This window comes from Chionomys nivalis, chromosome 4 (genome assembly GCF_950005125.1).
Source record: "Chionomys nivalis chromosome 4, mChiNiv1.1, whole genome shotgun sequence".
NCBI lineage: Eukaryota > Metazoa > Chordata > Mammalia > Rodentia > Cricetidae > Chionomys > Chionomys nivalis.
The window spans coordinates 24,768,889-24,783,764 of record NC_080089.1 but is presented as its reverse complement, the minus strand read 5'-3'; the positions used below and the strand labels follow the sequence as shown (position 1 = coordinate 24,783,764).

Here is a 14,876-nt window from a genome sequence, read left to right as displayed (position 1 = left end):
ATATTATTTTCAGGAGTTTCTTTTCCAGAGTCCAGCTCAAGGTGGGATAGTGTCTACCTTCACAGGATGGTATCTCTGTGGATTTCTGCCTGTTTAAACTTTAGACCCTTGGCTGTGCAGGGTTCTACCTTGTTTAATAGCACAGCAAGATGGAAAACCAGAGCCAAAATAGGGCTTCTCATGTGGTTGTCTGTGGCTAATTATACCCTGAATGATCCTGCCCTTAACTGTTCTCAAGTTTTATGTCTTTTGAACAGCTGTTGGGCTAACGAGATGACTGCCGCCGTGGGCCGGGTTCCAGGCTTGGTGCCTGTTCCAGGGAGTCAACTGGTGCTGACCCATCCTGACCAAGACTTTGGGATCACCATGGGTGGCTGCTATTGCCACCGCTGTAGCCTCTGAGACAACTGGATCCAGAATTCCCTATAGAATTTTTGCCAGGACATTTTTTTTGGTTTGACCTATAAAACAGTCAGAGCATGCGGTTGGCTACTCCCTTTCCTTTCATTATATTTGTGCCCCGCCCAAGCCAGTCCAGCCAGTTTCCAACAGCCTAGGCTTGCTGAACAGCCGGCCTTCAGAACTCCTGTAGCCAGAGGATGTCTGCTGCTCTGCTTGTACAACAGGCATCAGCTGTAGCTACAGTGATGTAAATCACTATTTGCCCAAGAAAGTGGGCTTCCTCCGAGAGCAGAATGGCTTAGCAGGCTATGGAAAGACCATTGATCCAGAGATGGGTAAGACAGAAGATGGGTAATATATATAATTAGACAGGCCTGGTCTAACTATATAGGAAAGTGGGAGCTGTTGGGAGCTTCAGACCCCTGGCCCCTTGACTTCAACACCCAGTCTCATCAATATACAGGTCATTCAGACAGAAACTAAACACAGAACACAATGGAACTAACAGATGTTATGATCCAAAAAGACCTAACATATCTACAGAAAATTCTACTCAAACACCACAGTATATACTTTCTTCTCAGCACCTCATAGAATCTTCTCCAAAACTGACTGCATACTCTCAGTCACAAACCAAGTCTTAACATATACAAAAAAAAAAAAAAAGGAATAACTCCCTGAATCTTATCACATCACCATGGATTAGAGTTGGAGTTCAACAACGCCACAAACTACAGAAAATCTACAAATGGAAACTGAACAACTCTCAACTGAATTACTTCTGGGAATAGAATAAAGAAATTAAAGACAGCATAATCTGTCTATGTAATCCACCATATAAACAAACTGAAAAAAAACCACATGACCATCTCATTGAATGCTAAAAAGGTCTTTGACAAACTCCAATACCCCTTCATGATAAAAGTCTTGCAGAGATCAGGGAATAATGAAATACCTAAATATAATAAAAGCAATATATAGCAAGCCATTAAATAAAGAAAAACTCAAAGCAATTCCACCAAAATCAGGAACAAGACAAGGCTGTCCTTTCTCTACATATCTATCCAGTATAGTACTTGAGTAATATAGAACTTGAATATTAGCAAGTTCTAGCTAGGGAAATAACACAATAAAGGGAGATCCAAGGGGACACAACATGGAAAAGAAGAAATCAATGTTTGCAAATGAGATGAAAGTATACATAGATGTCCCCCAAAATTCTACCAGGGAACTTCTACAGCTGATAAACAACTTTAGTGAAGTAGCTGGTTACAAGATTAACTAAAAAAAAAAAAATTTCAGCAACCCTCTTACCTTCTTATATACAAATGATAAAAGGGCTGAGAAAGAAAGCAGGGAAACAACATCCTTCACAATAGCCACAAACAATATAAAATATCTTGGGGCTAACTCTAACCAAGCAAGTAAAAGACCTGTATGACAAGAACTTCATGTCTTTGAAGAAAGAAACTGGAGAAGTTCTCAGTAAATGGAAAGATCTTCCATGCTGGGGCTGGAGAGATGGCTTAGAGGTTAAGAGCACTGACTGCTCTTCCAGAGGTCCTGAATTCAATTCCCAGCAACCACATGGTGGCTCACAACCATCTGTACTGAGATCTGGCATCCTCCTCTGGCGTGTGGGCATACATGGAGGCAGAATGTTGTATACATAATAAATAAATAAATCTTTGAAAAAAAAAAAGATCTTCCATGCTCATGGATCAGTAGGCTTAACACAGTAAAAATGGTCATCTTGCCAAAAACAACAGATTCAACACAATCACCATCAGAATTCCAACACAATTCTTTACAGATGTTGAAAGAAAAATAGTCAACGTCATATGGAAAAACAAACCAAAAAATCCAAAATAGCTAAAACAACCTTGCACAATAAAAGAACAGCAGGAAGGATCACCATCCCTGACCTCAAGCTCTACTTAGAGCTATATTAGTAAAAATCGCATCGTATTGGCATAAAAACAGACACATTGATCAATGGAATCGACCTGAAGACCCAGACATAAATCCACACACCTATGAACACTTGATTTTTGACAAAGAACTCAAAACTGTATATATCATGCTTTTTCTTTTAAGCCACCAACTAGCTCCCAAATCATAAAACAGAGTCTAATTATTAGTTTTGAATGCTCTGCCTAGCTTAAGCACATTTCTGGCTAGCTCTTTTTTAAACTTAAATTAACCTTCCTATTTTATCTACCTTTTGCTTTGGCACTTTTGAACTTTTCTTTCTTGCTTGCTGTCTCTATGACTGGCTGGCTGATGGCTGCCTGGTTTCTGGCCCAAGCTTCTCTCTCACTCTCTCCTCTGTTCTTCCGCTCTTTCCTCTCTCTCTTCTTTTTGATTCAAGATGCCTCCCCCTATTTATTCTCTCTGCCTGCTAGCACCACCTATTGGCTGGTCAGCTCTTTATTAAACCAATCAGGTGCCTTAGGCGGGCAAGGTGAAACAGATGTAACCTATTTTACATAATTGAACACACATCCTTACATTAAACAAATGTAGCATAAACAAAAGTATCACAGCTTTACACAGTTTAAGTAATATTCTGCAGCATAAACAAATGTAACACATCTTTGCCTAGTTAATATTCTATAACAACTATGCAATGGAGAAAAGAAAGCATCTTCAACAAACAGTGCTGACGTAACTAGATGTCAGCATGTAGAAGAATGCAAATAGATCCGTATCTATCAACCTGCACAAAACTCAAGCCTGTGTGGATCAAAGACCTCGACATAAATCCAGTTACACTGAACCTGATAGAAGAGAAAGTGGAGAACAGCCTTGACTGCATTTGGCACAGGAGACAACTTCCTGACTAGAACACCAGTGGCACAGACACTACGACTGACAATAAGAGCGACTTTGTGAAGCTGAAAAGGTTCTGTAAAGATAAAGGACACCATCAATGGGACAAAACGGCAGTCCACAGACTGGGAAGAGATCTTCAATAAACTCGCATCTGACAGAGGGCTGCTCTCTAAAACATAAAGAACTCAAGAAACTAGACATAAAAAAAACAAATAATCCAATTTAAAAATGGGGTATAGACCTAAATAGAGAATTCTCAACAGAAGAATCTCAAATGGCAGAGAAACACTTAAAGAAATGTTCATCATCTTTAGCTATCAGGGAAATGCAAATTAAAATGACTCTGAGATTCCATCTTACACTTGTCAGAATGTGTAAGATCAAAAACCACAAATGACAGCTTATGCTAGAGAGGATGTGGAGCAAGGGGAGCACTCCTCCATTGCTAGTGCGAGTGCAAACCTGTATAGCCTCTTTAGAAACCAATACGGTGGTTTCTCAGAAAATTGGGAATCAATCTACCTCAAGATCCAGCAATACTATTCTTGGGCATATATGCAAAGGATGCTCAATTATACCACAAGGGCACTTGCTCAACTATATTCATAGCACTTTATTTGTAATAGACAGAACCTGGAAACAACCTAGATGCTCCTCAACTGAAAAATATAGTGAAAATGTTTACATTTACACAACAGAGCATTCATTATTCAGCTGTTAAAAATAATGACACCAGGAAATTTCAAGGCAAAATAATGGAACTAGAAAAGCCATCTTGAGGTAACCTAGAACCAAAAAGATAAACATGGTATGTACTCACTCATAAGTGGCTATTAGTTGTAAAGAATAACCATGCTATAATCCACAGACTCAGAAAGCCAAGGTAAAAAGGAAGGCCCAGGGCAGGGGCTGGTGGGGGGGGGGGTGGAATGCATGGATCTCCCTAGAAGAGGAAATAAGAGATTTTTCGGGTGGACTGCAGGGATCGTTGGTGTGGGAGGATGGGGGGAGTGCTGAGAGAGATGACTAGAAAAGGAGGCTTTACAGGGTAGGGTAGAAGCCTGATGCAGAGGAGACTTCCACAGGTCTACAAGAGTGGTCCCAGCTAAGACTCCTGGAAGCAGTGAATGCATAGCTCTTGAACTGGCCATCCCATGATTGGACTGGTGACTACCCTGGTTGTCAAGGGAGAGCCTTCATCCAGGGACTAATGGAGGCAGATTCAGGAGATCCATGGCCAAACACTGGGTGAGCTTGTGCTCAGGGAGTCCTTCTGAGGAAAAGGAGGAGGGATTATAAGAGCTAGGGGTGTCAGAGGCATCACAGGAAAATCTGGGTGACCACAGATTAAACAGCCTGAGCCCTTCTCTCTCCTCCCATTTTATATTCCCTCTAGTGCTGGGATTAAAGGCGTTACTCCGCCACCACCACCTGGATTTGTTTCAGTATTGATCTTGTATAGCTGAGGGTGGCCTTGAACTCAGAGGTCCATTTGCCTCTGTCTCCCAAATCCTGGGATTAAAGATGTGTGCCACCACTGCCTGACCTCTAGGGGCTTAGCTTTGCCCTTCTGATCTTTAGTAAACTTTATTAAAACATAAATATCACTCACTATACTTGCACTCCATTTTTATATGAAACAGGTGAAGTTCAAAGGTAGCCAAGTAGCTCCACAATCAGGAATTTGATGCTCCATTTACTTGTAAATAGGAAAACTGGCCCTTGTCATGCCTGGAGGTCAGAGACCGATGTGGGCTCCACCCTGGAAGATTTATTAGCTGTGCCTAACTCCCCACAATTTCATAGTGACACCCACAGATCACAGAAGAGCCACCTATCCCTACTCTCACCACTACAAGGATTCAGGAAGACCAAGTGCTATTAGATCTCGGGGGTCTGTAAACTGCACCGAACCCAGAGGTTCTGCTTGGCCAAGAGTTTCCTACTACTCCTTGTGAGTCAGACAAAGTCTCCTTTGACCCAACTGTCCTTTGCCCAGGCCAATAATATTCCTCATTCTCCCATGAAGCTCTCAAAATCTAAGAAATACAGGAAATCCTTAGCCCTCACGTTTAGTGAAAACCATTTATACAAAAGCCAATGAATACTGCTGGTGTCATAAACTGCAACGTGCCTGCCAGAGATGGCTAGTAAACTTCATTTCTTACACAAGAGGTCATTCTGACTCACATTCTTAACCTCTTTGGGATAGTTACCAGATTTCTAGAGTGCCCTACTTTCAAACCCAGAGTTCAGTGACTCAAAAAACGTCAGTTCAGAGTGCTTGCTAACGTTCATAGAGGACCAGCTTCAGTTCCCAGCACCCAAATCAGATCAACTACCAGTGGCTCCTGACTGAAAACTTCGGGGGGGCCTGATGCCTTCTGGCCTCCAAGGACACCTAAATACATGGAGCATACATACACACAGACACATATACATAAAGCAAAACAAAATGTTTAAAAAACAAGCAAAGAGCAAGGAAGTAGGTATAGATACATACAGCAGCAGACACTCTAACCCCAAGGTCTGGATATCTCATTAAGTCACAAAATTAATCCTGGAACATGCAAAGACATGAGCTCAATTTTATAGTTGGGGAAACAATGACTAATGGTGTCCAGTTCAGAGATGAGGTTTGAAGTCACAAAGCACCAAGGAGCATCAGTTACTAAACTGGAGAACCGCAAGCCTGGCAGACGAAACCCAGTGATACTCTGACACCCATGCACATGCTGTCACACAAGGATGTTCCCGTCAGGTACTACATCTGAGGTGAGTAAGCCTCCAACCCGTTTTTACATCTGCAAACAAATCTGCTAGCATGAAAGGCTAAACATGATACAAAACAAAAAAACAAAAAAGAAATGGACTTACTTTCTAAAACAGTTCATAAGTGACCCGTGAAAGAAAAGTTGGATGAAATGCAGGGACTTCTGCTTGTTTATCAAGGCTTTTATTTGAATGCCAATCTGAGTATCAAACAAGTGTTGATTTAAAATCAAACGGAAGACAGTGTCAACTGTGCTTGCTTAGAGCAGTGCTGAATAATAACGAGTCTCTACACACTACTGCCAACATAAGACCTAGATCAGTGGCTCCCAAGTAGCATACTAAATGCTAAACATTTCAATGACTTCAATGTTCACAGCAATTTGGTAGTACATTTTGTAGCTTTATATATGTAAACACGGAACTATGGATGTATTCTCCAAAATAACTTTACTAAGAAAGTAGGCTCCGGTTCAGGGCCAGGGACCTAGGCAACTTTCTAAGTCAACAGTGTTCTTGCAGAATTAATAGCAACCATGTGTTTTCCTTTCTCCAGCTGACTTTCACTCCTAGATGAGCCTGAGAGGCGAAACCCCAGCCCCTTTCTAGCTTTCAGGATTGCAATCTGAGCTACAAAGGAAAGAGAATCAATTAGATCCACCTCCACTAGGTGGCAGTAAAATCCTACTACCCGAAGTTTAGGCACTCCCATGTGATCAATACCAGCCTGGTCAAGCCCACTTGATAGCAAGCAGAAAGTCAGAAATCAGACAAACACAAATCACATGACAAAACAGTAGTCACTGTGCTTAAAATTCAAAAGTTAATGTTCAAAATACCCAGTAAACCTCCACAGCTACTTTATATGACTCAGTGAAAGGCTGGGCATGGAAAAGACTTTCAGTTGCTTTCATTAAAAGTGGTAAATTGAAGGAAGTCCTATCAATAACACACAGATTACATGACAACTGCTTGCAGAAACAATAGTATTTAGGCAAGAGACCTCAGTATTCTCATTTCCTATTCTTCAAACTTATTAATTTCTTAAATAAATTAAACCTTTCTGAAAAGAAACATTAGTCTCTTAACACAGCACTAGGAAAAAGGCAATCAACCAAAATACATCCAAAAATTTCCTTACCATAGTTATTCTGTTTTATAACACATATTGCAATTTCTTTTAAATTTATTTACTTATTCTGGACACAAAGTCTCACTCTTAGCCCAGGCTGACCTGGAACTCATCATGTAGCCCAGGCTAACCTCACACTTGCAGCAGTAACCCTGCCTCTGCTTCCTCAAAGCTGGGATATAGATCTGTGTCACCAGGGCAGATATCATATTTTTTAAAAAGCTACAGTTTTCCAAAAGCAGATGGTATTTTAGTATTAAAACAAAGCACATAAGGTAATTTCAAATTGACGAAGGCCATCTCCTAAGAGTAAATGACAATTGGGTTAAATGCTTTTAAAGTTCTACTTTTAAAATAGCCACCTTGGAGTGAATTTTCATGTAATAATTCTTTAATATGAGTAGTTTTAAAAATGCTTCAAGATCCCCCACAGAACAGCTGTGAGCCCAAGTGCAGCGTGGTCCCGCCATGCAGTGAGCAGGTATGAGCAGGGACATGGGCAGACACAAAGTACAGAATAGAACTGAATATTTATTTAGAGGAGAGAGAAAAAGAATGTAGAGTGTGGGGGAAGGAGAAGAGAAAGGAGAGACAGAGAAGGGCCCGAGAGAGAAGAGAGATGTGCGTGCCAAGAGGGACAGACAGAATCTAAGATGGCGGGGGAGTGCAGGGGTCATCGGGAGTGGGCGTGGCTTGTCTCTTAAAGAGACAAAACCCACAAGTAGTATTTCTAATTATTATTTTAAATTTCAGAACTAAGTATTTCTGAAAAGCAGTAAGCATCTTTCAAACATTCTGACCAGTCTTTCAGGCTCTGAATTAAGTAAAAACCACATTAATTAGAATGATCATTTATTTATGCTTTGGTCATTAATTTAAAAAACTATTTTGACTTTAATAAAAAACTACACTATACTCCTTTAAAAAAAAAATCCAACAGTTTCTAGAAGTTTCTAGACTACACACAGTCCAAACCCGAGTGGGAAAACTTTCAGAGGTAACTTACTAATGCGCAGCAGTAACAGCAGAGGGTGCTGGCACTCAAGAACTGGCACATACACCTACCAAGATGGTCACGCAGCAGACCCTCGGAGGGAATTCAAGGTTCTTCCCAACCTGTCAGTGTACTAAAGAATATGCAGGCGACACCGCACTTTGTTACATCACAACATTGTTTATTATGTGAATTTTTTTACAATACAAACAAAAAATACATGTATGCAATATATGGATACAGCTAAATGAAGAATGGTGACTTTTTTTTCTCTTCAAGAGGCCATGATTCCCATTTCTAGTAAAACAAAAGACTGAGAATAGGTAGAAACAGGCTGGTCGTTAGCTTCACAATTTGCCTAGAAATGATCTACAAATGCATTTTTCCTCCTGCTACTTACCAGAAATTGTAAAAAGGAAATTAAAGGAAAGTTTCCTCGTTGGTTCCTACCATATGAAAGATGCTATATTCTATTTTAGCAGGGCCAATATGTGGAAAATATCTAAATTAAATGTTATTACAAAAATGAAGCAGTAATGAGATTCTGGCTAAAGGGGCACTAAATGAGAATAATATATATATATTTAAAGAATCCAAAACAAACAAACAACAAAAAAGGCTGTTATAAAAAGCTCTAGGTGCACTGTAAGCATATAGGTTTTTTCCATGTGTACTTTTAAACAATGGAAGTGTCAAAAAATAGGGTCCACTGTGTTAGACTAAATACATTATTGTATAGGCTGCATTGAATGGAACCTCTGTATTATAATTATCATAGAGAAGCATAGTTTGCATCATATTATGGCAATTTATCCTCAATGAAAACCTTCCAGAGTCCTTTTATTTTAGAATATTCTGTAAACAATCAACCCACCAGAACATGATTGTACAACAGTAAAATGTTTTCTTGCATTAAACTGAAGACATCTTTTTAATTTAAAAAAAGAAAAAAAGAAAATGTAGAAAGGTACTCAGAGCTGTTAATTTCTAAGTACACAAAATCCTAGACAATTCAAGGCATCTTAATCTCCTTCGAGAACAACAACAAAAAAATAATTTTTTTCATGCTGTTAAATCCATCATTATGGATAAAACTGGTGCAAATTGGTCAAACGGATCCAACAAACACTGATGTCCAAGCTGGCATATTGGCAACTAATACATAACTGGTGGTCAATAGAGTTTAAAAGATCTTGCCTTTCTTCTTGTTCTTTTCCAAGGTTCTAAATGAAAAAAGAAAATAACAAAGATGAGTTGCTATATTATAAAAGCCAAAAGTAACAAATGGCAGAAACAGCTAATCCAAATACAACTATGTTGGAATTTCAAAAAATACATTTTCATTGTAAAAAAAAATCTAAAACATTTAAAAATAAACAGTGAACCACTGTTATCACACAGAAAGTATCTTCTTAGACAATCAAATGTTTGACAAAATTCCAAAACAAGTAGTAAAAGACAGAGTGAAGCTCCATTTTACTCATTTTAATTTACAAGAAATTTTTTTCTAAAATTCAACTGTAGAAAATTTAAAAGATCAATTCTGGTGCCTTCTTTACTGTCAGCTGTATTCTTAATTACTCTGCTTTGACAAACGTGTTTTCTTATTTGGAAAGAACGTTCACAAGAAGGTACTACAACAATGGTTAAGTATGAAAGGGCCTCACTAGAAAAAGTGAATCAGAGACTCCTCAAAGGGACTTCACATTTTCAATTTTAAATGACACTGATCAAAAAAAGAAAACTAATGTCTAAACAATATTGAGTTTTATACATATCGAGATAATTAGCAGTATTACAAATTATATTTGTCATATTTACCTTAAAGAATTTATTCTAAAGATATAACTGAAGCATCTCCTAAGGGATAGGAAGCACAGATTCTGCCTAGTATTTGCAAGACATCAGGTGTTTAATCCCAACACCTGAAAACATCATATCTAACACTTGAGTTGAGGAGGTGAAAATACTACAGTACACCAAATGAACCTATTCATTTAAAAACATTTATTTATGAAAACAACTCTGCTTGGGGATTGTAATAGTTTTAATGAGAATGCCCTTAGAGGCTCACATTTCTATTTTAATAGTTGGCACCTAGTTGGTGAACTACTTGAGAAGGATTAGGTGATGTGGCCTTGTTAAAAAGAGGTGTGTTGGGCTGAAAAGATCGCTTCAGAGGTAAAGAACACTGGCTGCTCTTCCAGAGCCCCTGAGTTAAATTCCCAGCAACTACAGGGTAGCTCACAACCATCTATGTATGAGATATGATGCCTCTGCTCTTAGCTACTGCTCCAGCGCCATACCTGCCTGCTGCCATCCATGCTCTTGTCATGAGGGTCATGGGCCCTAACTAGCACTTTAAAACTGTATAAGCCCCAAAATAAACTCCTTCTCTTCAAAGTTGGTCATGATGCTTTACTACATTAATAGAAGCCTAACTAAAACAGAGATGTATAATAGCCTATGGACTTTTAATTTAAAAAATAGATAAAAGTTCTTTAAAATATCGATATATCCATTTCTTAGGCATCCTGATATTAGTTACCTTGAAGAGTTTTGCTGCTCTAAAATGCGTTGTTGAGCTTCCCAGTTTGCTTTCTCTTCTTCAAACTGGCGACGTTTTTCCTCTAATTCTTTGTGTTGTGCTTCTAAATTCTTTTTCATTTGTTCATGACGCCGCTGGAGCTAAATCGGAATCATAGATGAAACAACTGCTTAATAAATTTAGGACAGACAGTCTAGTGCCAAGTGTGTGCACCAGGTTCACAATGCCAGGGTGCCACTTAGCCAGCACTGCTGAGATTCCTCCCATTGCAGAATCTGCCACCCAAATGTCTCCAGAAAGGAAAACAGAAAATAACCACTTTTAAAAATAAATGTAACAAACTTATATTTGTGTATATTTTATAACAGATGACTGTTTTCTCATCGTTTTTCCTAATTCACAAGTGTAATGGAGGTTGAACAGATGAGGAAACAGCTGTAGACTACAGACCAGAGGGTGACAATATGGAGTACATAATCCCAAATCTCCTAGTTCCAGGTTCAGAGGTCTAAATCAGCAGCTAGAGGAAGTAGTTAACAAAGGGCCTGTAAGTTCTAATGATCCTGGTAGTGGATAATGCCCCATAGTCCCTGAAAAGGAATGGCTCCCAAACATTATTCTTCATACAAATTTTACCTGTGGTGCTTGCTAAAAATACAGAATCCTAAGGCATAATCTAGATCCACTGGATTAGAACCTTCAAATGTTAAATGGAGAGATCATGACTTTCAAGAGGCAGGTCCTAATGATCCTATGCTCATGATCCTTCCAAGGCTAAGAACTAATACTGTAAAGAATTGCTGGCTGATAGGTGTTAATTACAGAAATAAAAACCTGACATCTAATGAATAATCAGAAAAATAACTCCATTGCAGCACTAGCCAATCTATTCCTAAAGAAAACAATCAACTATTAAAAAGAAAAAGAAAAAAAAGGAAGAAAAAATAGAAGAAGAAGAAAAAAGCAGATTGAGTCACACTACACCAGATGCTGAATGACTGTTGAGATTATGCAGTTGCCCCAGAATTATATGCACTAAAGATTTATTGGTAAATTAATACCTTGAATTTGAAGTTTAATATAACTTTCCATACAATCTGTTTTATTTTGTGAACCCAAAAAAACCAATTTTAAAAATACTACTGCAAAGATTTCATCTAATTCCTATAAAAGGAAATGACACTTATTCTAAGGTCTGTAAAATCTGAGGTGAAACCTTCTCCACGATAGCAATTTACTATGAAAAATGGAACAAAAGAGACTGTATAAATTTTGTACCAGAGTTGGTATAAACAAATACAAAGCAATCACATAAACACAATTCAAAATAGTAATTTCCTCTAAGAGAGAGAAGACACATAAAGACAAGGACACACAGAACTGAAATGAATTCATAGCGTTATATTTTTTAAGCTGGGAGAAGTAGGCTCACAGCTGTTCACTCTTTACAAGTAAGTAATACTTACAATTATTTTACAAATGAATATTTTGTAAGTAAAAGCATAGGTCACAATCAGCTGTATTGAGAAGTAGAAAATCTTTCAAGTATTAAAGAAGCAACAGACCTGAAAGACAGATCCTTAGGTGGTAAAGGGGGCTGAGTTTAATCCCCAGACTCCACGTGGTAGGAGGGAAGAACTGGCTCCCACATGTTGTCTTCTAAGCTCCATACCAGTGCCACTATATGCATTTACCCACACACAAATAATAAATAGCTAAATCTTATAAAAGGATATAAATTATAACTTAAAATATATCTTCTGAAGTTATCTAGGGCAGCAACCATAATCAAAACACATACACATATTGTCTTTATGCTGGCTTATGCAGCTGTAGTGTTGACTAATATATTTTATCCTTTCTCTCATGCGGATAAGTAAGGATAGGCAGTAATATCTATCTTCTATGTCCACAGCATGGACTAAGTGACAAAATACATCAGAAACTTGGTATTGTATATGACGTACGATGATGTTAAAGATATTAGCAGTTATGTCAAGTAATTCCAGCAGAATAGAGTCAAGAATAAAAGCTGAAATGGTTTCTTTCCTTTTTGTTTTTTTTTTTTTTTTTGGTTTTTCGAGACAGGGTTTCTCTGTAGCTTTGGAGCCTGTCCTGGAACTAGCTCTTGTAGACCAGGCTGGTCTCGAACTCACAGAGATCCACCTGCCTCTGCCTCCCGAGTGCTGGGATTAAAGGCGTGCGCCACCACCGCCCGGCTGAAAAGGTTTCTATGATTTATTTGTATATAATAAATATGTTTATACATGTAAATAAAAGGGTTTACAAACTATCTTAGGGATGTTGGTAAGCATACTAGAGTGGGGTTCTATGAAATAAGAGGAATAGACACATTCAACAGGCAGGCATCTGGGAAAAGGAAACTTAGCCCAGCTTTCATCACAAGTCCCTCCCCCAGAAGGGCACCAATTACTGGCATTTACAGGCAGGTGACAAAAATGCTAGTTAGTTTAGAAAATGACTTATAATTGTGTTTCTTATTGTTCGTTATAACTAGTAATTTATTGTAGATATTTTAACTATGTAATATTTTGTCCTCCTACTCAGTATACTGTATCTAAGCCCTTACATACTGAAATATGTAATTTTATAATAAAAATAGTACTTTTATTCCTCTACTTTATTTTACTAGTATATTAAACTATTTTTGAAAATGTATAGATGTAATTTACATTTCAATAAACATACTATTTAAAAGAAATACAGACAGCCTGTTAATAAAACTGATTACCTCTGCTTCAGAGTCCTTCAGTTTTTGAACTTTTTCTTTGACCTTCATCTCAAACACCTGTTCCATTTCCATCTCCATCTTCTTCATCTTGGCTACATGTTCCCTTCTTTCTTCTTCCATCTGTGCCAGAGGGCTCCTGTTACCAACAATTAAGAAAAAACATTAAGGTCTATAAAAGAAAATTGTAATACTACATTCTGAATGAGCTGATAAACAAATGAGATGCTATAGATGTCATTAACATTAGGCTGCATAAAAATATTTGCATCATTTTGACATAAATTCCAAATCTTATGTAACACAGATGGGTAAAAAATCCTTTAGAAACTGTAAAATACATAAATGTGCTCATAACCATAGAGGTTAACAGGTGTTCATCTAAATATCAATCTCTACAAATGATTACTATGAAGCAGAGTCTAAAATAAAACTGTTAGGAAGGCGCTTCTCTAAATCATGTGTACCTCAGTCCTAAAGACAATTGCCCTGGCTAGTTTTTTATCTAACTAGATATAAGTTAGAGCTACCAGAGAGGAGGAAGCCTCAGTTGAGAAAATGTCTACATAAGACTGGGCAGTAAGCAAGTCTATAGGTCATTTTCTTAATTAGTGATTGATAAGAGAAGCCCAACCCACTGTGGCAGCCATTAGCCAGCCAGACACAGAAACAAGAAGAAAATAAGAAAAGGTAAAAAGCCCCGATACAATAGGTAGAGAAAGAGAAACAGATTAAATTAAAAGAGCTAACCAGAAATGTGCCTAAACTAGGCAGAGCATTCAAAATTAATAATAAATCTATGTGTCATAATAAATCAACCACATACCAAAAGGCACCCCGTCTTGTTAGCCATCTTGTTAGCCCAAGAAATTGCTTGTAACTTTCTCTTCAAAATATATATTTATCTGTTTTGTTTTATGCTGTATGAATTATAAATATGAATGGCAAAAGACAAGAAGCATACAGTTCTTTATTTAAAAGAACAACAGAAAAATAAGCATTCCAACAATTATAGGTAAGGCATAAAACTATCAAGACAAAACTTAACAGTAAAATTTTCTGCTATTACAGAGAATATAACTCTAATCTCCTAATGTAACAAGAATTTCAAGATAGGAAATAGAATATTTATCATGTAAACATTTTTTTTCTGTAGAGAAATATATACATACTCAGGTATATATATACGTACTTAGTAAGTTGCCCTTTATTCTTGTTGTTATCCACGCCATTGTAAGTCACTGCGGCTAGCTTTCTGCTTCTGTAGTTCTCATAATGTACATTATTAGTAACGTCTTTCAGATCCTGCATGTGTGTTCTGTCATAAACAGCAAGAGTTTGCTCGTGTCAAAGGCTTTGGCACAATTAAAAACTTCACCAAGACAAAATTTCAGACAAAATATTGGTCATTTATATGTCTTCATTTACAAACAAAGCAGATTAA

At 37.8% G+C, this 14,876-nt stretch overlaps 1 protein-coding gene across 1 annotated transcript in view; it reads right to left on the bottom strand.

Moving 5' to 3' along the window:
* Positions 1-8,301: 8,301 nt before the first annotated feature.
* Septin7 (septin 7) overlaps positions 8,302-14,876 on the bottom strand; it is a gene marked incomplete at its 5' end in the record, with an annotated part of 46,363 nt that continues 39,788 nt past the window's right edge. The window contains 4 exons of the mRNA XM_057766872.1: positions 8,302-9,358; positions 10,684-10,823; positions 13,436-13,571; positions 14,625-14,750. Coding sequence (XP_057622855.1) covers positions 9,319-9,358; positions 10,684-10,823; positions 13,436-13,571; positions 14,625-14,750 — 442 coding nt within the window. The remainder of the gene's footprint in view (positions 9,359-10,683; positions 10,824-13,435; positions 13,572-14,624; positions 14,751-14,876) is intronic.